The sequence below is a fragment of the Stegostoma tigrinum genome, chromosome 8 (genome assembly GCF_030684315.1).
Source record: "Stegostoma tigrinum isolate sSteTig4 chromosome 8, sSteTig4.hap1, whole genome shotgun sequence".
Classification (NCBI taxonomy): Eukaryota; Metazoa; Chordata; class Chondrichthyes; order Orectolobiformes; family Stegostomatidae; genus Stegostoma; species Stegostoma tigrinum.
In genome coordinates this window covers 101901304-101924013 of record NC_081361.1, presented here as the reverse complement: position 1 = coordinate 101924013, position 22710 = coordinate 101901304, and the positions used below count along the sequence as shown (strand labels likewise).

At 48.6% G+C, this 22710-nt stretch overlaps 1 protein-coding gene across 1 annotated transcript in view; it reads left to right on the top strand.

Moving 5' to 3' along the window:
• erich3 (glutamate-rich 3) overlaps positions 1 to 22710 on the top strand; it is a 128421-nt gene that overhangs the window by 79185 nt on the left and 26526 nt on the right. Inside the window, exon 15 of the mRNA XM_059648189.1 lies at positions 6280 to 15994. Coding sequence (XP_059504172.1) covers positions 6280 to 15977 — 9698 coding nt within the window. The 3' untranslated portion in view covers positions 15978 to 15994. The remainder of the gene's footprint in view (positions 1 to 6279; positions 15995 to 22710) is intronic.

Sequence of the window (22710 nt, the reverse complement as noted above, 5' to 3'; positions counted from 1 at the left end):
AAGCCACCATGCCATACCCAGCTTGTCCTGAGTATAAGATGGTGGATTTAGGCCATTATCCCATTACCCAGGCACCCATAGGAATGTAAGGAATCCTACCAGTAGGTGGAATTCCCAAAGAAAATTAAAGCACACCAAAAGGGGGTTCCCTTGTGGAATCCTGATCCCTCCAGAGAGAAATCGACTGGCTTTCTGGCAAGAGGGCCAGCTGACGCAAAACTTGCAGTATAGTGGCGAGGATCTATTGGCTGCCAAGTGAAACTTGATCACCCATCTTGCTACCCAACACACTTCGTGTTATCAAGAAAGAACTGAAGACATTGGATACTACAAAGGTTATAGGTCCTGACAACATTCTGTCAAACTATTGAAGACCTGTTCTCCGGATCTAGAGGCATGGCTCACCATGGTATTCCAGGGCAATTCAGTCTGCAATTAATCATGAGCAAAATAAGGGAAGTTTATATGATAGACAGATTTTTAATCAGTAACAGGTTGAAGGGTTGTAGAGGGCAGGAAAATGGAGTTGAGGCCAAGATGAGATCCTGCTCCTACTTCTTCTGTTGTAAATGATTGGCCATTTCAGGGTCAATCGTTTTGTAGTTCTCAAGTCACATGTGGGCCAGACCAGGTAAGGATGGCAGATTTCCTTCCCTAAAGCACAGCAGAGAAACAGGTAGATTAGGAACATTAGGAGTAGGAGTTGGCATTCAGCCCTCAAGCCTACTCTCCCATTCTAATAGATCATGGCTGATCTTGGAACTCAGTGCCATTTCCCACGTCACCTGCAAATCCTTCATTTCTTTAACTCATTCCAGGGATTCGGGCATTGCTGGTTAGGTCAACATTGTCGGCCATCGCACCTTCTCAATTCTCTTCTGAGTCTTCTCTCTAGTTTAACTCCCTGGTGACCTCTGTTTCTACAGACCCTGTTCTCTTTTGGGGAGGCAGGGGCCTAGTGGCACTAACGCAAGACTGTTAGTCCAGGAACTCAGCTAAAGTTCTGGGGACCTGTGTTCAAATGCCGCTGTGGCAGGTGGTGGAATTTGAATTCAAGAAAATATCTGGAATTAAGGGTCTACTGATGACCATGAAACCATTGCTGATTGTCAGGGAAAACCCATCTTGCTCACTAATGCCCTTCAGGGAAGGTATCTGCCATCCTCACCTGGTCTGGCCTACAGGTAAGCCCAGACATACAGCAATGTGATGACTCTTAACTGTTCTCTGGGCAATTAGGGATGGGCAATAAATGATGGCCTAACCAGTGACTCCCACAGCCTATGAGTGAATAAAACAAGTCCGGAAGGCAGGTGAGAGCCAACCACATTGCTGTGGGCCTGGAGTCACATGTAGGCCAGACCGGGTAAGGATGGCAGCTTTTCTTCAAGGATATTGGTCAGCCAGATAGGTTTTCTGACAACCAACAAGTTTCATGGGCTCAACTAGATTCTTAATTCTAGATTTGTGTTGAAGTGATGGTCTAGTGATATTATCTCAATTTATTAATACGAAGACCCAGGTAATGTTCTGTGGACCTGGTCTCAAAACTCACCTTACCCTATTGTAGATGGTGGAGTTTTGAATTCAATACAAATGTGGAATTAAGAATCTAATAATGACCATGCATGTGTTGTCATTATGAAGAAATTTATCAATCCCTTTCTTGAACATACACACTGACTGAACTTCCAAGCTTCTGGGCAGAGAATTTCTAACATTCACAACCCGTTGAGTGAATCTCAGTTCTCTGAGTCTTGTCCCTGGTTTAGACCTTTCCAGCCAAGGGAAATATCCTTCCTGAAATTAACGCCTGAGATTTCCAGGAGATCACCCCGATTCTACAGAATGCAAATCCAGTTTCCTTGATCTCTCCTCAGAAGACGATCCCACCAGGGATCAGCCTGGTGAACCTTCATTACATTCCTTCTAATCAAATTATATCCAACTGTAAACAATGCACCAGCTGTGGCTACCTATAGTTTCACAGTGTCTGTACAGAGATTAGTTTTCAATTGTAGATTTTTCTTTACAGTTGAATGTAAGTTCTATCATTTGCTGTAGGAGAGATTTGAACCTGTGCCCCCAGAGTAGCAGACTGGTCTTCTTGGATTGCAAGTCTCGCGATATTACTACTATACCACCATGCCCTGAGAACTTTTACTACCTCCACCAACAAAGGCAGCAGTGTGTACTATCTACAAGATGCACTGCAGAAATTCACCAAGGCTCCATAGAGAGCACCTTCCAAACCTGTGAGCATCTCCATCTAGAAGGACAAGGGCAGCAGACACATGTGAATACCACCCCCTGCAAGTTCCCCTGCAAGCCGCACGCCATTCTGACTTGGAAATATATCGCTGATCCTCATTGTGGGTCTATCTACAATACATGGACTGTCGGACTCAAGAAGGCAGTTCACAACCACCTTCTCAAGGGCTGCTAAGGATGGGCAATAAAGTTTGGTTACCAGTGACACTCATATCCAACAAATGATTAATGAAAAGGTCGCGTTATCCTTTCTCTCACCATTGGTTGCTCTGTTCCCTTCCCCAGGTGAATAGCCAGGTATAAGACCAGGTGGGTTTCTTGTCCCCAATCGTGATGGCGGTAGGATGTGCAGTGATGGGAAAATCAATAAATATTTTATACTTCTCTTCCTCGACTAATATTTTCTCCCTCAACTGACAATAACTTAAATCAGGTTGGAAGGACATAAGAAACTAGCTGCAGACCATACTGCTCTTTGTGTCTTCTCTGCTTTTCAGGGGAAGCACATAGTCATCTCCTGCTTCACTCCACTTACCTGCTCATTGCCTATGTCCTTTTATTCCATGTATCTATTTTGCGTTTTTATGTCCCATGGGAGCTTTCTGTGTGAAAATTGGTTGCTGCGTTTTGTTGTAACTCAGTTATGGTACTAGAAATAGATATTTTTGATCTATTTAATGATGAAGCGGTTAGAGACCCAGGTTGATAGTGCTGTTAAGAAGGCTTACGGTGTGTTAGGTTTTATTGGTAGAGGGATTGAGTTCCAGAGCCATGATGTCATGCTGCAATTGCACAAAACACTAGTGCGGCCTCATTTGGAATATTGCGTGCAGTTCTGGTCGCCCCATTACAGGAAGGATGTGGAAGCATTGGAAAAGGTGCAGAGGAGATTTACCAGGATGTTGCCTGGTCAGGAGCACAGGCCCTATGAAGAAAGTCTGATGGACTTGGGTCTGTACTTATTGGAGAGAAGAAGGCTAAGAGGGGATTTAATAGAGATATACAAGATGATCAGAGGATTAACTAGGGTGGACAGTGAGAGTCTTTTTCCAAGGGTGATGACTTCAGCTTGTACAAGGGGGAATAGCTATAAATTGAGGGGTGATAGGTTTAAGACAGATGTCAGAGGCAGGTTCTTTACTCAGAGAGTGGTAAGGGTGTGGAACACCCTGCCTGCCAATGTAGTTAACTCAGCCACATTGGGGGCATTTAAACAGTCCTTGGATAAGCATATGGATAATGATGGGATAGTGTAGGGGGATGGGCTTAGATTAGTTCACAGGTTGGCGCAACATCGAGGGCTGATGGGCCTGTTCTGCGCTGTAGTGTTCTATGTTCTATGTGATATTAGACTAATGTATCTAAGTTTGTTGATGATAAGGACAAATTGTGTTTAACTAAGAGATAACAAATTTAACTAACTCACTGGAATTGTCATTTGACGAGGTGGCAGAATGAATTGGTGAGGGCAAGGCTGTTGATGTGGTGTATGTGGACTTTTTTGATTCATCCATGGGATGAGGCTTCACTGTCTAGGCAGCGTTTACTGCCTATCCCTAATTGCCCAGATAACAGCTAAGAGTCGACCACATTGCTGTGGGTCTGGAGTCACATGTCATCCAGACCAGGTAAGGATGGCAGTTTCCTTCCTGAAAGAACATTAGTGAACCAGTTGGGTTTTTCCCAACAACCAACAATGGATTCATAGTAATCATTAGCCTACTAATTCCAGATATTTATTGAAGTCAAAGTTTATCATCTAACATGGCAGGATTCAAACCCAGGTCCCCAGAACATTATTTGGGCCTCTATATTAACAGCCCAATGATAATACCACTCAACCATCTCCTCCCTTGTAAAGGCATTTGATAGAGTGCCGCACAACAGAGTCCTGAAGGAAAATGATAGCTTGTGAGAGTGTCAATATGAATACACAGTTGTTTTTCAGGCTGGGGAGAAGGGAAATGGTGGAGGTCCCCAGCAGTTGGTATTGGGACCCTTGTGTTTCCTGATGTACATTCATGATCCAGGTCTTTTTGTACAAGGGGGCACTTTCAAAGTTTACGGATGATATAAAACTAGAATTCAGTATAAACTGAGGAGGACAGTGCAGAACTTCAGAAGATCACAGACAAATTGGGAAGACTGGGAAGACAAGTGGCAGATGCTTTTCAATGAGGAGAAATATGAGATAATTAGCTTTGGTAAGAAGTACAGGGGAACACAGTATAAAATAAAGGTTACAACTCTGAAGAGGGTGCAGGAGCATAGGGACCTGGGTATGTTTGTGCATAAATTATTACAAAGCAAGGAGGCAAAGTTGAACTGATAAAGCACAGTATTTTAGCCTCAGCTGGATTCATTTGTGGGTACTACACGAGATCAAAGTTGTGAAGAGACTATTCAGAATAGATTCACAAGAATGTTACCAGGGCTGAGGAAATTCAGTTATGGAGATAGCTTGGAGAATTGGGACTATTTTGACATGTCCGTCCTTGACCTACTCTACTTTCAAAGTGAGGCCAAACGTATAATAGAGGAACAATACCTGATATTTCGCCCTGGGATCTTACAGCCCAATGGCCTGTACATTGACCTCACCAGCTTCAAAATCCCTTCACCACCCCCCAACTTTATTCCATGCCCCACCTCCCTGACCTGACCTAACCTGTCCATCTTCCTACTCACCTATCTGCTCCACGCTTCCCACGGACCAATCACAATAATCTTCGACCTGCATCCACCTATCACTATCTCTCCTACCCTTCTCCAGCCCCACCCGCCTCTATTTATTTCTGGGCTCCCCTCCCCCTCTGCAGTCCTGACAAGGAGTTATGGTCTAAAACGTTGGCTTTCCTGCTCCTCAGATGCTGTCTGATCTGCTGTGCTTTTTCTGGTCCACATGTATTGATTCTAACTTCTAGTATCTGCAGTCCTTACTGTCACCAAAATTAGGTGGAGATTTTGTTGAGGGCATTGTGAAGGGGTTCAACAGGGCAGCTAGGGTGAAACTGTTCCTGTTGGTGGTGCTTTAAGAACAACTGGAAACATTTACAACAATAAATAAAAGAAGGAATGATGGGATCATGAGAAACTTTTTCACACCATGTGGCACATAACCAGTGCTAAGTCCATGGCGCTATAGCTGCCTGAGCTGTGTAGGGGGCATGTCTAGAGGACAAATAGTGACAGGAGATTCAATAGTTAGGGGGAAATAGATGGATATTTGCACACTTTGAAATCTTCAGCTTGTCAGCTGTACCAACGGTATTCACACTCACGCTCAATCCCATTCACCCCTAACTCCCTGTGTCACTGAATGACATCATCTGCAAAAGGCATTAAACTAAAGAACAGTTCAAAAACAGACCCAACCAATTCATCACATTGATCCCAGAAACTCTGCCACACTCTAATGCAGTTTTCATCCATGTTTTTAAATTCCTCCAATATCAACACCCCCTCCCTCTCTCTGCAACCCCCTCCAGCCCCTACACCCCCTCCCTATCTCTGTACCCTCCTCCAGCCCCTACACCCACTCCCTATCTCTGTAACCCCCTCCAGCCCCTACACCCCCTCCCTATCTCTGTAACCTCCTCCAGCCCCTACACCCCTCCCTATCTCTGTAACCGCCTCCAGCCCCTACACCCCTCCCTATCTCTGTAACCGCCTCCAGCCCCTACACCCCTCTGAGTTCTGTGTTCTTCTCTAATTCTGCCCTTGAACTCCAGCATTGACAGCTGAGCCTTAATCTTTCTGTCCCTTTGTGCTCTCGACTTGCCTCTGTATAAACCCTCTACCTCTATCTATATTCCAGATACTTCTTAAACAGATTTCTTTGATTTCAGCTGTTGATCTGATTCCCCGGTTCCCCTTTCTGTGGCTCAATCTCAAATTTTAACAATTGTCTTTGTGAAGCACTTAGAACATTTGTTTACAGACACTGTAGCATTGACAAAATGGCTGCTTTGTTTGACCAGCCCATACCATTTCTGTGATCTGTTTCAGATGATATCCCATCAGCTCGAGGGGTCTCGACTGGTATTACACTATCGGTGGGAATGACACCAGAGCCATTGACTGGTCCATTAAATCGGAATCCTGGGGAGCCAATTACAACACTGGAAGTGAAAGGGTTAGCAGTTGAATGTAGAATTCCAGAGGTTGAAGTATGCAACTCAGGAGGAGGGACAGTGCAAATTGGTGGGATTGAAGGCACTGCCATTACGCCAATGAGAGAGGCTGCAGAAGAGAAAGTGATTTGTGAAGGGCCTTTATCTCTTCCCAGGCATGCAGAAGAAGCAATTTTTGGAAATGGGGAAAGACTTTGGGACTGGTCAATACCACAAGTACAAGAAACAGAAGGAGGAAGAGGAAGATTCTGTGAAGAAAAGGGCAAGAAGATCAAAGGCGAGAAAGTGTGGGAGGGAGATGAAAGTCAAACCAGAGGAGCTGGAGTTGGAGAGGATTCAAGGTTAGGAGACCGAGTGTTGGCTGCGCACAAACAGAGAGGAGCAACCTATGCAGAACCTGATCCTGTAGAGCCTGAGAGCGACAAACAAGCTGCATGCAAGATGAAAAATCAGTGTGCACTGGAGAACACAGAGCAGAGTGTGTCAGCAGTGAACATACAGTCTAAAGCTCACCCACTGAGCCTGGGAGTACCTGCTGTGGAGAAAAGAGAATGTGTAATTTATGAGAAAACTGAGAGAGCACGATCATCCATCTCAATGCTGAGCCCTCTACGCAATGTCAGAGGAAGAAGAATGGTGGGACCTAGTGTCAAACAGGAGGGGAAACCAGAGCTGATAAGGGATGTACAGGAGGGAGGGTTGAGTCGACCAATACACTATTCCAATGATTTGGGAAGTAGGAATGAAGGCATCAAGAAAGTGACATCGCCAACCGCAAACATGGGATTAAAACTTGAGAAACTGAATAGTAGGATGCCAAGAAACCTCTTCATTCCAGAGCAAGATGCCAGAGAACAGGAGATGACTGTGCCAGGTTACACAGGCATTCCCAGAACATCATGGAACTACGTTCCAGATGCGGAGAGCGAACACTTGAAAGGTGTGGAATCAGAAAAGCAGAAGAAGGACATGAATATAGAAGCTCTGAGATGGACATATCCAGATATTGGGAATGTTCAGGAAGCAAAAGATAAGGAATTCCCTGAAAAGTCAGTGTCCAAACACCTTGAAGAAGAATGTGAACCAATAAGTGAGAGGTACAAAGATCCTGAAGAAGATTCTGACATTGGAATGTTGTTGTTGGATACTCTCAGGGCTAACACTGAACCAGAAGGGAATGGTTCAGAAGATAATGGTTTAGTGGGAAACATATTAGAGATTCTTGATGGTGCAAAAGATCTAAGGATGGGTTTCTTACCGATTGGAATTGATCAGGAAGTCAACAGAAGTAATCTAGCCTTGGCAGCTTGTAATCCAGAACTGTTCCCTTCTGGAGCCAGTGGTAAAGAGAACATGGAAGCTGCTTTGGAAGAGATGTTAGAAGAGAAGGGGATTTGTGGAGAAGGTGAAGTCAAAGAAGTGATTGTTTCTATGTTAAATTCCAAATATTCAAGTGTGGAGAAGGGAGGAAGTGGTGGAGATATAGTACAAGTGGAATACCTGCTTGTTGAATCAGGTGTACGGGTGACAGATGCTGATCTTGATGGTCCATCAAAAGCACCATCAGGTGAAACTGTGGTCAGCCCACATGCTGGACTCAGAGCAAGTTCAGAAATACAAATGGAGGAGCCAGCTGAGCTGGATTCTGAGAGGAAGGAGGACTTGGCAGATCCTGTGGGTGAGGCTGAGATTCATAAAGAGAGAATAGTGGAAGCAAGTTCAGGGGGAAATGTGGGGGAAGTGGACTTGAGGTGGCTGACTGTAGAGGATGAACAAAGTGAAAAAACCCTGAGTAAGAGGGCAGTGCAGAGACTGGAGCCGGTGCCAGGTGACTTTGTGAATTGCAGTGAATCTCTCTCACTGGTCACTGAAGAAAAAGGTCAAGGAGCATCAGGTCTGCAGAAGGGGGGAGGGCTGGGGATCGAGGAGGGTTTAGAAGCGTTAGACAATGATGCTGAAACTTGGCCACTCGTGGGAGAGGAGAAGAGTGTGAAATTTCAGGGTGAAAAGTCAGATTCACAAGACATGATAGGCTGGCCACAACTTGTCGAAGGAGAGCAGGCAACTGCAGAATCTCAGGCAGCAATACGCAGGGCAGGGCAAAAACCTCATAAACAGAGATCAGAAAATCATTGGGAATGTATGACACCAGAGGCAAAAGCTGATCCCAGTGCAAAGGAAGGACTGGGTGATTTGAAGACCAGGAAACCCAGAGCTGCAAAGCAGCATGTGGAAAAGCCAAAAGCCAAAGAGGTTGTGAATCAAACAGAAGTAGAGCACTTGGTGACAGATTCAAGAGCAGCTGAAATAGAACCAAGAACGACCTTAGGAAGAGTTGATGAGAGCTCAGTTAGTCAAAGGCTGTTGGCCACGGGACAGAATCAATTCAGAGAACCAGAAGGAATGCAGGACAGGGAAACAGTTTCTGAAACATGTGACCAGGAAACAGAGCTGGAAACAGAAAACAAGGAAATAATGTCTGAAATGCAGGGCAAGAAAAAGATATCTAAAACACAGGATCAGCAACTAGCACCAGAAAAACAGGACAGTATACTAGTCTCAGGAAAACAAGGTAGGAAAACAGTGCCTGAAACACCTGACCAGGAGACACTGTCTGAAACTCAGGACAGTGAAACAGTTCCAGTAACACCAGAAACGGAAAATATGTCTGAAATAGTTGAGCAGAGAACAGCATCAGAAATTCATGCCCAGAAAACTAGGCGAGGGATGCAGGACATAGAAACAGTGTCAGAAACACAGGACCAGGTAACAATGTTAGACACACAAAACAAGCAAACAGTGCCTGAAACACAGGACCAGGACACAGCGTCAGAAATAAGCTTACAGGGAACAACATCAAAAACACGGGAACTGAAAACAGCATCTGAAACCCAGGATCTGGAAACAGTCTCTGAAACACAGGGCCAAGATACAGTGTCTGAAACACAGGACCTGGAAACAGTCTCTGAAACACAGGACCAGAGTACAGCATTGGAAACACTTTTCTGGGAAACTGTGTCAGCGACAGAAGACATAGAACCATTGTCCAAAATTGTCCAAGAAACACTGTCAGAATCACATGGCAAAGAAACGATGTCTGAAACACAGGGCCAAGATACAGTGTCTGAAACACAGGGCCACGATACAGTGTCTGAAACACAGGGGCAGGAAACAGTACCTGAAACACAGGAGCAAGATACAGTGCCTGAAACACAGGGGCAGGAAACAGTGTCTGAAACACAGCACCATGATAGAGTGTCTGAAGCACAGGAGCAAGATACAGTGTCTGAAACACAGGGGCAGGAAACAATGCCTGAAACACAGCACCATGATAGAGTGTCTGAAGCACAGGAGCAAGATACAGTGTCTGAAACACAGGGGCAGGAAACAGTATCTGAAACTCAGGACCAAGATACAGTGCCTGAAACACAGGAGCAAGATACAGTGCCTGAAACACAGGGGCAGGAAACAGTGCCTGAAACACAGGGGCAGGAAACAGTGCCTGAAACACAGCACCATGATAGAGTGTCTGAAACACAGGAGCAAGATACAGTGCCTGAAACACAGGGGCAGGAAACAGTGTCTGAAGCACAGGAGCAAGATACAGTGCCTGAAACACAGGGGCAGGAAACAATGCCTGAAACACAGCACCATGATAGAGTGCCTGAAACACAGGGGCAGGAAACAATGCCTGAAACACAGCACCATCATAGAGTGCCTGAAGCACAGGAGCAAGATACAGTGTCTGAAACACAGGAGCAGGAAACAGTATCTGAAACTCAGGACCAAGATACAGTGCCTGAAACACAGGAGCAAGATACAGTGTCTGAAACACAGGGGCAGGAAACAGTGCCTGAAACACAGCACCATGATAGAGTGTCTGAAACACAGGAGCAAGATACAGTGCCTGAAACACAGGGGCAGGAAACAGTGTCTGAAACACAGAAGCAAGATACAGTGCCTGAAACACAGGGGCAGGAAACAATGCCTGAAACACAGCACCATGATAGAGTGCCTGAAACACAGGGGCAGGAAACAATGCCTGAAACACAGCACCATGATAGAGTGTCTGAAACACAGGAGCAGGAAACAGTATCGGAAACACAGGAGCAAGATGCAGTATCTGAAACTCAGGACCAAGATACAGTGCCTGAAACACAGGAGCAAGATACAGTGTCTGAAACACAGGAGCAGGAAACAGTATCGGAAACACAGGAGCAGGAAACAGTATCGGAAACACAGGAGCATGATACAGTATCTGAAACTCAGGACCAAGATACAGTGCCTGAAACACAGGAGCAAGATACAGTGCCTGAAACACAGGAGCAGGAAACAGTATCTGAAACTCAGGACCAAGATACAGTGCCTGAAACACAGGAGCAAGATACAATGTCTGAAACACAGGAGCAGGGAACAGTATCGGAAACACAGGACCAAGATACAGTGTCTGAAATGCAGGAGCAGGATACAATCTCTGAAACACAGGACCAGAGTACAGCATTGGAAACCCTTTTCTTGGAAACTGTGACAGCGACAGAGGACGTAGAACCATTGTCCAAAATTGTCCAAGAAACACTGTCAGAATCACATGGCAAAGAAACAGTGTCTGAAACACAGGAGCAAGATATAGTGTCTGAAACACAGCACCATGATACAGTGTCTGAAACACAGGAGCAGGAAATAGTATCGGAAACACAGGAGCAGGAAACAGTATCAGAAACACAGCACCATGATACAGTGCCTGAAACACAGGAACAAGATACAGTGTCTGAAACACAGGAGCAGGAAACAATCTGTGAAACACAGGACCAGAGTACAGCATTGGAAACCCTTTTCTGGGAAACTGTGTCAGCGACAGAGGACATAGAACCATTGTCCAAAATTGTGCAAGAAATACTGTCAGAATCCCATGGCAAAGAAACAGTGTCTGAAACACAGGGCCAAGATACAGTGTCTGAAACACAGGAGCAGGAAACAGTGACTGAAATACAGCACCAAGATACATCATCTGAACCACAGGCGCAGGAGACTGTATGTAAAACACAGATCCGAGAAACAGTGTCTGAAACACAGTACCAAGAAACAGTGACTGAAACACAGCACCATGATTCTGTGTCTGAAACACAGGAGCAGGAAACAGTATCTGAAACACAGGAGCAGGAAACAGTATCTGAAGCACAGTATCAAGAAGCAGTGTTTGAAACACAGGACCAAGTCACAATGTCAGAAAAACAAGGCAAGGAAACACTGTATGAAATACAGAAACAGGAAACAATGTCTGAAACACAAGACCAGGAAGCAGTGTCAGAAACACGGGACAAGAAAGTAGTATCTGAAATACAGGACCAAGAAATAATGCCTGCAGTGCAGGATGGAGGAAACACAATGTCAGAAACACAGGACCAGGAAACAGTAACAGAAACACCAGACAAGGATTTAACATCTGAAACACAGGACCAGGAATCCATTTTAGGATCACATGACATGGAAACAGTGTCAGAAATGCAGATCCAGAAGACAGCATCAGAAACACAAGACAATGAAATAGTGGCAGAAACACAGGAGCAGGACACAGTATTTGAAAAACAGAAGACAATAACACAGTCAGATATCGATGCTGATGAAACACTGCCAGAACCACAAAGCATGGACACAACAGCAGGAATACAGGAGATGAAAACAATGTCTAAAACACATGGCCAGGAAACATGGCCAGAAACACAAATCAACAAAATAATGACAAAATCACAAATCAGGGAAATAAAGTCAGAAGCACAAAGTCTGAAAACTGTATCAAAAAGACGGGAGAAAGAAACAGTATCGGGAACACATGGCAGGGAATCAGAAGAAGATGCACAGATTGCTAAAAATATATCTGAAACACAGGAGTCAGAAACGGCACCACAAACGCAGATCACGGAAACAGTATCAAAAGCACAGCACGAGGAATCAGGGTTCAAAGTACAGGACAAAGAGATAATGTCAGAAACTCAGGCCCAGGAAATCATATCTGAAGCGCAGTACCAAGGATCAGTGACAGAAACACAGGATAAGGACACTGTGTCAGAAAGACATGCCAAAGAAATAGAGTCAGAAACAGCGGACCTGGAAACAATGATAAAAATACTAGATGGTGAAAATGTCATCAGACTACAAGACTCAGAAATAGTATCAGAAAAACAGGTCAGGGAAGTTTTAACTGAAATACAGGACATTGATCCTGGTCTAGAAACACATCACCTGGAGCTTGTACAAGCAACACAGGCCACCAAGGGCTTGGGAAAAGCACAGCCGGAATATATCAGGCCTGAAACAGAGAAAATAGAATCAGAGAGAGAAATTCAGATCAAGGACCTGGGGTTGGAACCTGAGCTAGTGTCAGAAGACAGGCCGATAGAGTCAGAAACAACAGTCATTAACGCATTGGGGGAAACACAGGACAGGGAGGGAGCGGTGGGTAGAGATGCAGTGGTGGAAACAGAATACAGGTGGATGGTGGCAGAAGCACAGGAGAGGGGACCTGTGCTAGACACAGATGGCAGGGAGACAGTGGTGGAAACAGAAAAGGAACGCATTATACAAACACAGAATATGGAGACAGTAGGAGGAATACAGGACAGGGATGCAGTCATAGAAATTCAGAATTTGGAGGCAGTGGTGGAAACACAAGATGGGGAGTCAATGCTAGAAACACAGGATTGGGATGCAACTCAGGGAATGCAGGATGAGGACTATGTAACAGCAACACAAGACAGGGAGGCAGTTGCAAAAACACAGGAGAGTGAAATAGTGTTAGAAAGACAAGACATAGAGGCAGTGATAGAAATTCAGGATTTGGAAACAATGGTAGAAACACAGTTCAGGGAGGTAACGGGCAAAACTCAAGACAGGGATGTAATGGGGGAAACCCGGGATAAACATTGTACGATAGAAACACAGGACAGGGAGATCACTGAGGAGACACAGTACAGGGAGATAGTTGTAGAAACACAGGGCTTGGAGGATGTGGTAAAAAGAAAGCACAGGGAGGCTCTGCTAAAGACACAGCACAAGAGTTCTGTGGTGGAAACACAAAACAGGGAGACTGTGGAAGATATACAGAACACAGGGATAGTGGTGGCAGCACAGGATGGAAGCACTGTGGTGGAGACACAGGACAGGGAGGTGGTGATAGAAACACAGGGCAAGGAGGTGGTGATAGAAATGCAGGACAGGGAGGCAGTGATTGAAACACAGGACAGGGAGCTGGTGATAGAAACGCAGGACAGGAAGGTGACGATAGAAAAACAATACGGTGTGGCAGTGATAGAAACACAGGACAGGGAGGCAGTTAAAGAAACACAGGATGGAGAGTTGGTGATGGATATTCAGGACAGGGAGGCAGTGATAGAAACACAGGATGGGGAGGCAGTGATAGAAACACGGGACAGGGAGGCGGTGATAGAAACACAGGATGGGGATGCAGTGAGAGAAACACAGGACAGGGAGGCAGTGATAGAAACACAGGACAGGGAGGCGGTGATAGAAACACAGGACAGGGAGGCAGTGATAGAAACACAGGACAGGGAGGGGGTGATAGAAACACAGGACAGGGAGATGGTGATAGAAACACAGGATGGGGAGGCAGTGATAGAAACACGGGACAGGGAGGCAGTGATAGAAACACAGGATGGGGATGCAGTGAGAGAAACACATGACGGGGAGGCAGTGATGGAAACACAGGACGAGGTGTCAGTGATAGAAACACAGGACAGGGACATGGTGATAGAAACACAAGAAAGAGAGGCAGTGATAGAAACGCAGAACAGAGAGACAGTGAGAGTAACACACGACAGGGAGTCAGTGATAGAAACACAGGACAGGGAGGTGGTGATAGAAACACAGGACAAGGAGACAGTGATAGAAACACAGGATGTGGTGTCAGTGATAGAAACACAGGATGGGGAGGCAGTGATAGAAACACAGGATGGAGAGGAAGTGATAAAAACACAGGACAAGGAGACAGTGATAGAAATACTGGACAGGGAGGCAGTAATAGAAACACAGGACGGGGAGGCAGTGATAAAAACACAGGACAGGGAGGCAGTGATAGAAACACAGGACGGGGTGTCAATGCCAGAAACACAGGACAAGGAGGCAGTGATAGAAACACAGGACAGAGAGGTGGTGATAGAAACACAAGACAAGGTGGTGGTGATAGAAACACAGGACGGGGAGGCAGTGATAGAAACACAGGACAGGGAGGCAGTGATAGAAACACAGGACAGGGAAGCGATGATAGAAACACAGGACAGGGAGGCAGTGCTAGAAATGCAGGATAGGGAGGCGGTGATAAAAACACCGAACAGGGTGGCAGTGATAGAAACACAGGACAGGGACGCGGTGATAGAAACACAGGACAGGGTGGCAGTGATAGAAACACAGGACAGGGTGGCAGTGATAGAAACACAGGACAGGGAGGCAGTGATAGAAACACAGGACAGGGTGGCAGTGATAGAAACACAGGACAGGGAGGCGGTAATAAAAACACAGGACAGGGAGGCAGTCATAGAAACACAGGACAGGGAGGCAGTGATAAAAACACAGGACAGGGAGGCAGTGATAGAAACACAGGACAGGGTGGCAGTGATAGAAACACAGGACAGGGAGATGGTGATAGAAACACAGGATGGGGAGGCAGTGATAGAAACACGGGACAGGGAGGCAGTGATAGAAACACAGGATGGGGATGCAGTGAGAGAAACACATGACGGGGAGGCAGTGATGGAAACACAGGACGAGGTGTCAGTGATAGAAACACAGGACAGGGACATGGTGATAGAAACACAAGAAAGAGAGGCAGTGATAGAAACGCAGAACAGAGAGACAGTGAGAGTAACACACGACAGGGAGTCAGTGATAGAAACACAGGACAGGGAGGCAGTGATAGAAACACAGGACGGGGAGGCAGTGATGGAAACACAGGACAGGGTGGCACTGATAGAAACACAGGACTGGGAGGCAGTAGGGAGCACCAGGAATCCGCGTACGGCCCCTGACACTATGAACACGGAAACAATGGAAGAGACCCAGAGGCTGGAGCCTGTTAGAGGTTGGCATTTGGGGAAAAGAAGTGGAAAGGCAGCTCGTGGATATTCCAGCAGTCTGACTGAGACAAACTTACCCATTTCCACTCATCGGTCAGTACGGCACAGGAGGAGCCTGGATAGGGACAACACCTTCCCTCAGGCTTGGAGCTTCTCTAACCTTCCAGACTGGGCAATGGGACAGTTAGAACCTATAAACAGAGTGGACACCGTTCTGAGAGCTGCTGGAGAGACGCCATCCAGGTCAGCATCACCCAGTGAGAGAGAGCAAAGAGAATGCTTCTCCAACCAGCGCCGTGATACCGATTTGACAAATCTCCTGCCAGAAGCCAGTGCGACCTCAGACACTCCGCATTTGATTTGTGTGACTCCTGTTACCCAGCATGGAGACAGCACTTTCAGTTTATTATCACAGCCAGAAACTGACAGAGAGCAGGATCCTGTGAGACCAGGATCCTACAGCCTAACCTGTACTCCACTGCAGTAACCCCAGTGATATCAAAGGTACGTGTCTACATGTTGATGTAAAATTTCCAAACTATGCCCTCAAATGTCTATGTCCCATTCACAGGGACTCTCCCATCTGCTCACTTAGGTGGAGATTACAGATCCTAGAGCCCACTATCTGGATGGTGGACGGGCTGGTTCTCCCAGCAGGCTGGAGACAATATTTATCTTTAATCAGCATCACAGAAACAAGATTGTCCTTTCTGTCGCATCCATTCCCATTCCGAGAGGATTGGCAGCATTATAAATAATCCTTCTCCATGAAGTTCTGTTCCCCACGGTTCACATTATCTGTCCCATCAAAAGGTCACTCCACACTGTGATGTTAACCTACTGGGTCATCTTCAGTGTTCCAGGGACTTCCTTCGCAGCTGTCGTGCCTTGTATAATCCCAAACTCTGAACATTCCCCTGCTATTCCCCTTGTTATGGACCAGATCAGACCCCCAGAAGGTCCTAGGCCTGAAACGTCAGCCTTCCTGCTCCTCTGATGCTGCTTGGCCTGCTGTGTTCATCCAGCTCCACACCTAGTTACCCCAAAAGGTACAATTAGAAGATAGCCCAGACCCTAACTTCTATGTTGATTTAAAGGCAAGTGTAGTGTGTTATGTTCTACATGTGATTTAATTGATCCACTGCTAAACTATAATCAAATACACTTTATTCTTATAACATACTGAAAATAGCAAAAAAAAGTGGCAAAAGTTAAACTGAATTGAAATAATTAACACAATAGAGCATTGTTTAACCGTTAATCATCAAATGTTCCTATTTAGGGAGTATGCTAAAAACACACCCTTTGGCAGAAATGCAATTCAGCAAAATAGTTCTGGTTCTCATGTGCTGTCTCTCTCCAGTACAGAAGAAAGATACAACCTGTGCCTGTTAATTTTTAAGAGAAAACCTTTCGACTAAGACTTCACTCAAGTAGCTTTCAGCAGCCAGCAGCAAATTTCACACTAACTGAAAGCAAAACTAAAACCCTTCATGGGCTTGAATAAGCCCCGAGACCATATACCCATGTTACACCACGGGAGCATTCAGAAGCTGTTTACCAATGGCGTGAAGGAGACGGTGTGTAACCACAGTGACAACAGCCATCCACAAGAGAAACAGATCAGAACATTTCTCTTAAAGGGCACAGCCTCGTCACACCGTCACGAACCCAAACAATGGGAGCAGTGTCACTTGGCCATGGTAGTTCCTCTGAAGATCAGTGTTCTCAAACCTTCCCCATCGCTCTCCACAACATCCCCATCAATCTCCCCAACATCCCAATCACACTCCCCAACATGCCCATCACTCTCCCCAACATCCCCATCACCCACCCCAACATCCCCATCGCTCTCCCTAACGTGCCCATCACCCTCCCTAACATCCCCATCACTCACCCCAACATCCCCATCACCCTCCCCAACATGCCCATCACTCTCCCCAACATCCCCATCACCCACCCTAACACCACCATCACTCTCCCGAACATCCACATCACTCTCCCCAACATACCCATCTCTCTCCCCAACATCCCCATCACTCTCCCCATCATCCCCACCACCCTCCACAACACCCCCACCACCCTCCCCAACATTCCCAGCCCGACCCCAAAATGCCCACCACTCTCCCCAACATCCCCATCACCCTCACCAACATCCCGATCACCCTCCTCATCATTCCCATCACCCTCCCCAATGCCCCCATCACCCTCCAAAACATCCCCATCACTCTCCCCAACATCCCCATCACTCTCCCCAACATCCCCATCACCCTCCTGAACATGCCCATTACCTTCCACATCATCCCCATCACCCTCCACATCATCCCCATCACCCTCCCCAACATTCCCATCACCCTCTTCATCATCCCCATCACTCTCCCCAATGTCCCCATCAACCACCCCAACATCCCCATCACTCTCCCCAACGTGCCCATCACCCTGCCTAACATCCCCATCACTCACCCCAACATCCCCATCACTCTCCCCAACATCCGCATTACCCTCCCCAACATCACCATCACTCTCGCAAACATCCACATCACTCTCCCGAACATCCACATCACTCTCCCCAACATACCCATCTCTCTCCCCAACATCCCCATCACTCTCCCCATTATCCCCACCACCCTCCACAACATCCCCACCACCCTCCCCAACATTCCCAGCCCAACCCCAACTTCCCCACCACTCTCCCCAACATCCCCATCACCCTCACCAACATCCCGATCACCCTCCACAACATCCCCATCACTCTTCCCAACATCACCATCACCCTTCTAATCATCCCCATCACCCTACTCATCATCCCCATCACCCTCCACAACACCACCATCACTCTCCCCGTCACTCTCCCCAACATCCCCATCACTGTCCCCAACATCCCCATCACCCTCCCCAACATCCCCATCACCCTCCCCATCATCCCCATCACTCTCCCCAACATCCCCATCACCCTCACCAACATCCCCATCACCCTCCCCATCATCCCCATCACTCTCCCCAACATACCCATCTCTCTCCCCAACATCCCCATCCCTCTCCCCATTATCCCCACCACCCTCCACAACATCCCCACCACCCTCCCCAACATTCCCAGCCCAACCCCAACTTCCCCACCACTCTCCCCAACATCCCCATCACCCTCACCAACATCCCGATCACCCTCCTCATCATCCCCATCACCCTCCCCAACATCCCCATCACCCATCCCAACATCCCCATCACTCTCCCCAACATCCACATCACTCTCCCCAACATCCTCATCACCCTCCACATCATCCCCATCACCCTCCACAACATCCCCCGCACCCTCTCAAACATCCCCATCGCCCTCCCCAACAACCCCATCACTCTCCACGACATCCCCATCACCCTCCCCGACATCCCCATCACTATCCCCAACATCCACCCACCCTCCCCGACATCCCCATCACCCTCCCCAACATCCCCATCACTCTCCCCCTAACATCCCCATCACTCTCCCCAGCATCACCATCACTGTCCCCATCATCCCCACCACCGTCCCCGACATCCCCATCACCCTTCATATCATCCCCATTACCCTCCACATCATCCCCATTCCCTCCCCATCATCTCCATCACCCTCCCCGACATCCCCATCACTCTCCCCAACATACCCATCTCTCTCCCCAACATCCCCATCCCTCTCCCCATTATCCCCACCACCCTCCTCAACATCCCCACCACCCTCCCCAACATTCCCAGCCCAACCCCAACTTCCCCACCACTCTCCCCAACATCCCCATCACCCTCACCAACATCCCGATCACCCTCCTCATCATCCCCATCACCCTCCCCAACATCCCCATCACCCATCCCAACATCCCCATCACTCTCCCCAACATCCACATCACTCTCCCCAACATCCTCATCACCCTCCACATCATCCCCATCACCCTCCACAACATCCCCCGCACCCTCTCAAACATCCCCATCGCCCTCCCCAACAACCCCATCACTCTCCACGACATCCCCTTCACCCTTCCCGACATCCCCATCACTATCCCCAACATCCACCCACCCTCCCCGACATCCCCATCACCCTCCCCAACATCCCCATCACTCTCCCCCTAACATCCCCATCACTCTCCCCAGCATCACCATCACTGTCCCCATCATCCCCACCACCGTCCCCGACATCCCCATCACCCTTCACATCATCCCCATTACCCTCCACATCATCCCCATTCCCTCCCCATCATCCCCATCACCCTCCCCGACATCCCCATCACCCACCCCGACATCCCCATCACCCTCCCCAACAACCCCATCACCCTCCCCAACAACCCCATCACCCACCCCAACATCCCCATCACCCTCCACAACAACCCCATCACTCTTCCCAACATCACCATCACCCTCCTAATCATCCCCATCACCCTCCACAACATCACCATCACTTTCCCCGCCACTCTCCCCAACATCCCCATCACCCTCCCCGACATCCCCATCACCCACCCCGACATCCCCATCACTCTCCCCAACATCCCCATCTCTCTCCCCCCAACATCCCCATCACTCTCCCCAACATCCCCATCACTCTCCCCAACATCTCCATCACCCACCTCAACATCCCCATCACCCTCCACAACATCCCCATCTCTCTCCCCGCAACATCCCCATCACTCTCCCCAACATCCCCATCACTCTCCCCAACATCTCCATCACCCACCTCAACATCTCCATCACCCTCCCCAACATCCCCATCACCCTCCACAACATCCCCATCACTCTTCCCAACATCACCATCACCCTTCTAATCATCCCCATCACCCTACTCATCATCCCCATCACCCTCCACAACACCACCATCACTCTCCCAAACATCCCCATCACTGTCCCCAACATCCCCATCACCCTCCCCATCATCCCCATCACTATCCCCAACATCCCCATCACTCTCCCCAGCATCACCATCACTGTCCCCATCATCCCCATCACCGTCCCCGACATCCCCATCACCCTTCACATCATCCCCATTACCCTCCACATCATCTCCAATCCCTCCCCATCATCCCCATCACCCTCTCCGACATCCCCATCACCCACCCCGACATCCCCATCACCCTCCCCAACAACCCCATCACCCTCCCCAACAACCCCATCACCCTCCCCAACATCCCCATCACCCTCCACAACAACCCCATCACTCTTCCCAACATCAACATCACCCTCCTAATCATCCCCATCATCCTCCACAACATGACCATCACTTTCCCCGCCACTCTCCCCATCATCCCCATCACCCTCCCCGACATCCCCATCACCCACCCCGACATCCCCATCACTCTCCCCAACATCCCCATCTCTCTCCCCCCAACATCCCCATCACTCTCCCCAACATCCCCATCACTCTCCCCAACATCTCCATCACCCACCTCAACATCCCCATCACCCTCCCCAACATCCCCATCACTCTTCCCAACATCCCCATCACTCTCCCCAACATCTCCATCACCCACCTCAACATCCCCATCACTCTCCCCAACATCCCCATCACTCTCCCCAACATCTCCATCACCCACCTCAACATCCCCATCACTCTCCCCAACATCCCCATCACTCTCCCCAACATCTCCATCACCCTCCCCAACATCCCCATCACCCTCCACAACATCCCCATCACTCTTCCCAACGTCACCATCACCCTTCTAATCATCCCCATCACCCTACTCATCATCCCCATCACCCTCCACAACACCACCATCACTCTCCCCGTCACTCTCCCAAACATCCCCATCACTGTCCCCAACATCCCCATCACCCTCCCCAACATCCCCATCACCCTCCCCATCATCCCCATCACTCTCCCCAACATCCCCATCACCCTCCCCAACATCCCCATCACCCTCCCCATCATCCCCATTACCCTCCACAACATCCCCATCACCCTCTTCAACATCCCCATTAGCCTCCATATCATCCCCATTACCCACCCCAACAACCCCATCACTCTCCTCAACATCCCCATCACTCTCCCCAACACCCCCACCACCCTCTTCATCATCCCCATTACCCTCCACATCATCCCCATCACCTTCCCCATCATCCCCATCACCCTCCCCAACATCCCCATCACCCTTCACATCATCCCCATTACCCTCCACATCATCCCCATTCCCTTCCCATCACCCTCCCCGACATCCCCATCACCCACCCCGACATCCCCATCACCCTCCCCAACAACCCCATCACCCTCCCCAACAACCCCATCACCCTCCCCAACATCCCCTTCACCCTCCACAACAACCCCATCACTCTTCCCAACATCACCATCACCCTCCTAATCATCCCCATCACCCTCCACAACATCACCATCACTTTCCCCGCCACTCTCCCCAACATCCCCATCACCCTCCCCGACATCCCCATCACCCTCCCCGACATCCCCATCACTCTCCCCAACATCCCCATCTCTCTCCCCCCAACATCCCCATCACTCTCCCCAACATCCCCATCACTCTCCCCAACATCTCCATCACCCACCTCAACATCCCCATCACCCTTCCCAACATCCCCATCACCCTCCACAACATCCCCATCACTCTTCCCAACATCACCATCACCCTTCTAATCATCCCCATCACCCTACTCATCATCCCCATCACCCTCCACAACACCACCATCACTCTCCCCGTCACTCTCCCAAACATCCCCATCACTGTCCCCAACATCCCCATCACCCTCCCCAACATCCCCATCACCCTCCCCATCATCCCCATCACTCTCCCCAACATCCCCATCACTCTCCCCAGCATCACCATCACTGTCCCCATCATCCCCATCACCCTCCCTAACATCCCCATCACTCTCTCCAACATCCTCATCACCCTCCCCAACATCCCCATCACTCTCCCCATCATCCCCATCACCCTCCCTAACATCCCCATCACTCTCTCCAACATCCTCATCACTCTCCCCATCATCCCCATCACTCTTCCCATCATCCCCATCACCCTCCCCGACATCCCCATCACTCTCTCCAACATCCCCATCACCCTCTTCATCATCCCCATCACTCTCCCCAATGTCCCCATCAACCACCCCAACATCCCCATCACTCTCCCCAACGTGCCCCTCACCCTGCCTAACATCCCCATCACTCACCCCAACATCCCTATCACTGTCCCCAACATCCCCATTACCCTCCCCAACATCACCATCACTCTCGCAAACATCCACATCACTCTCCCGAACAT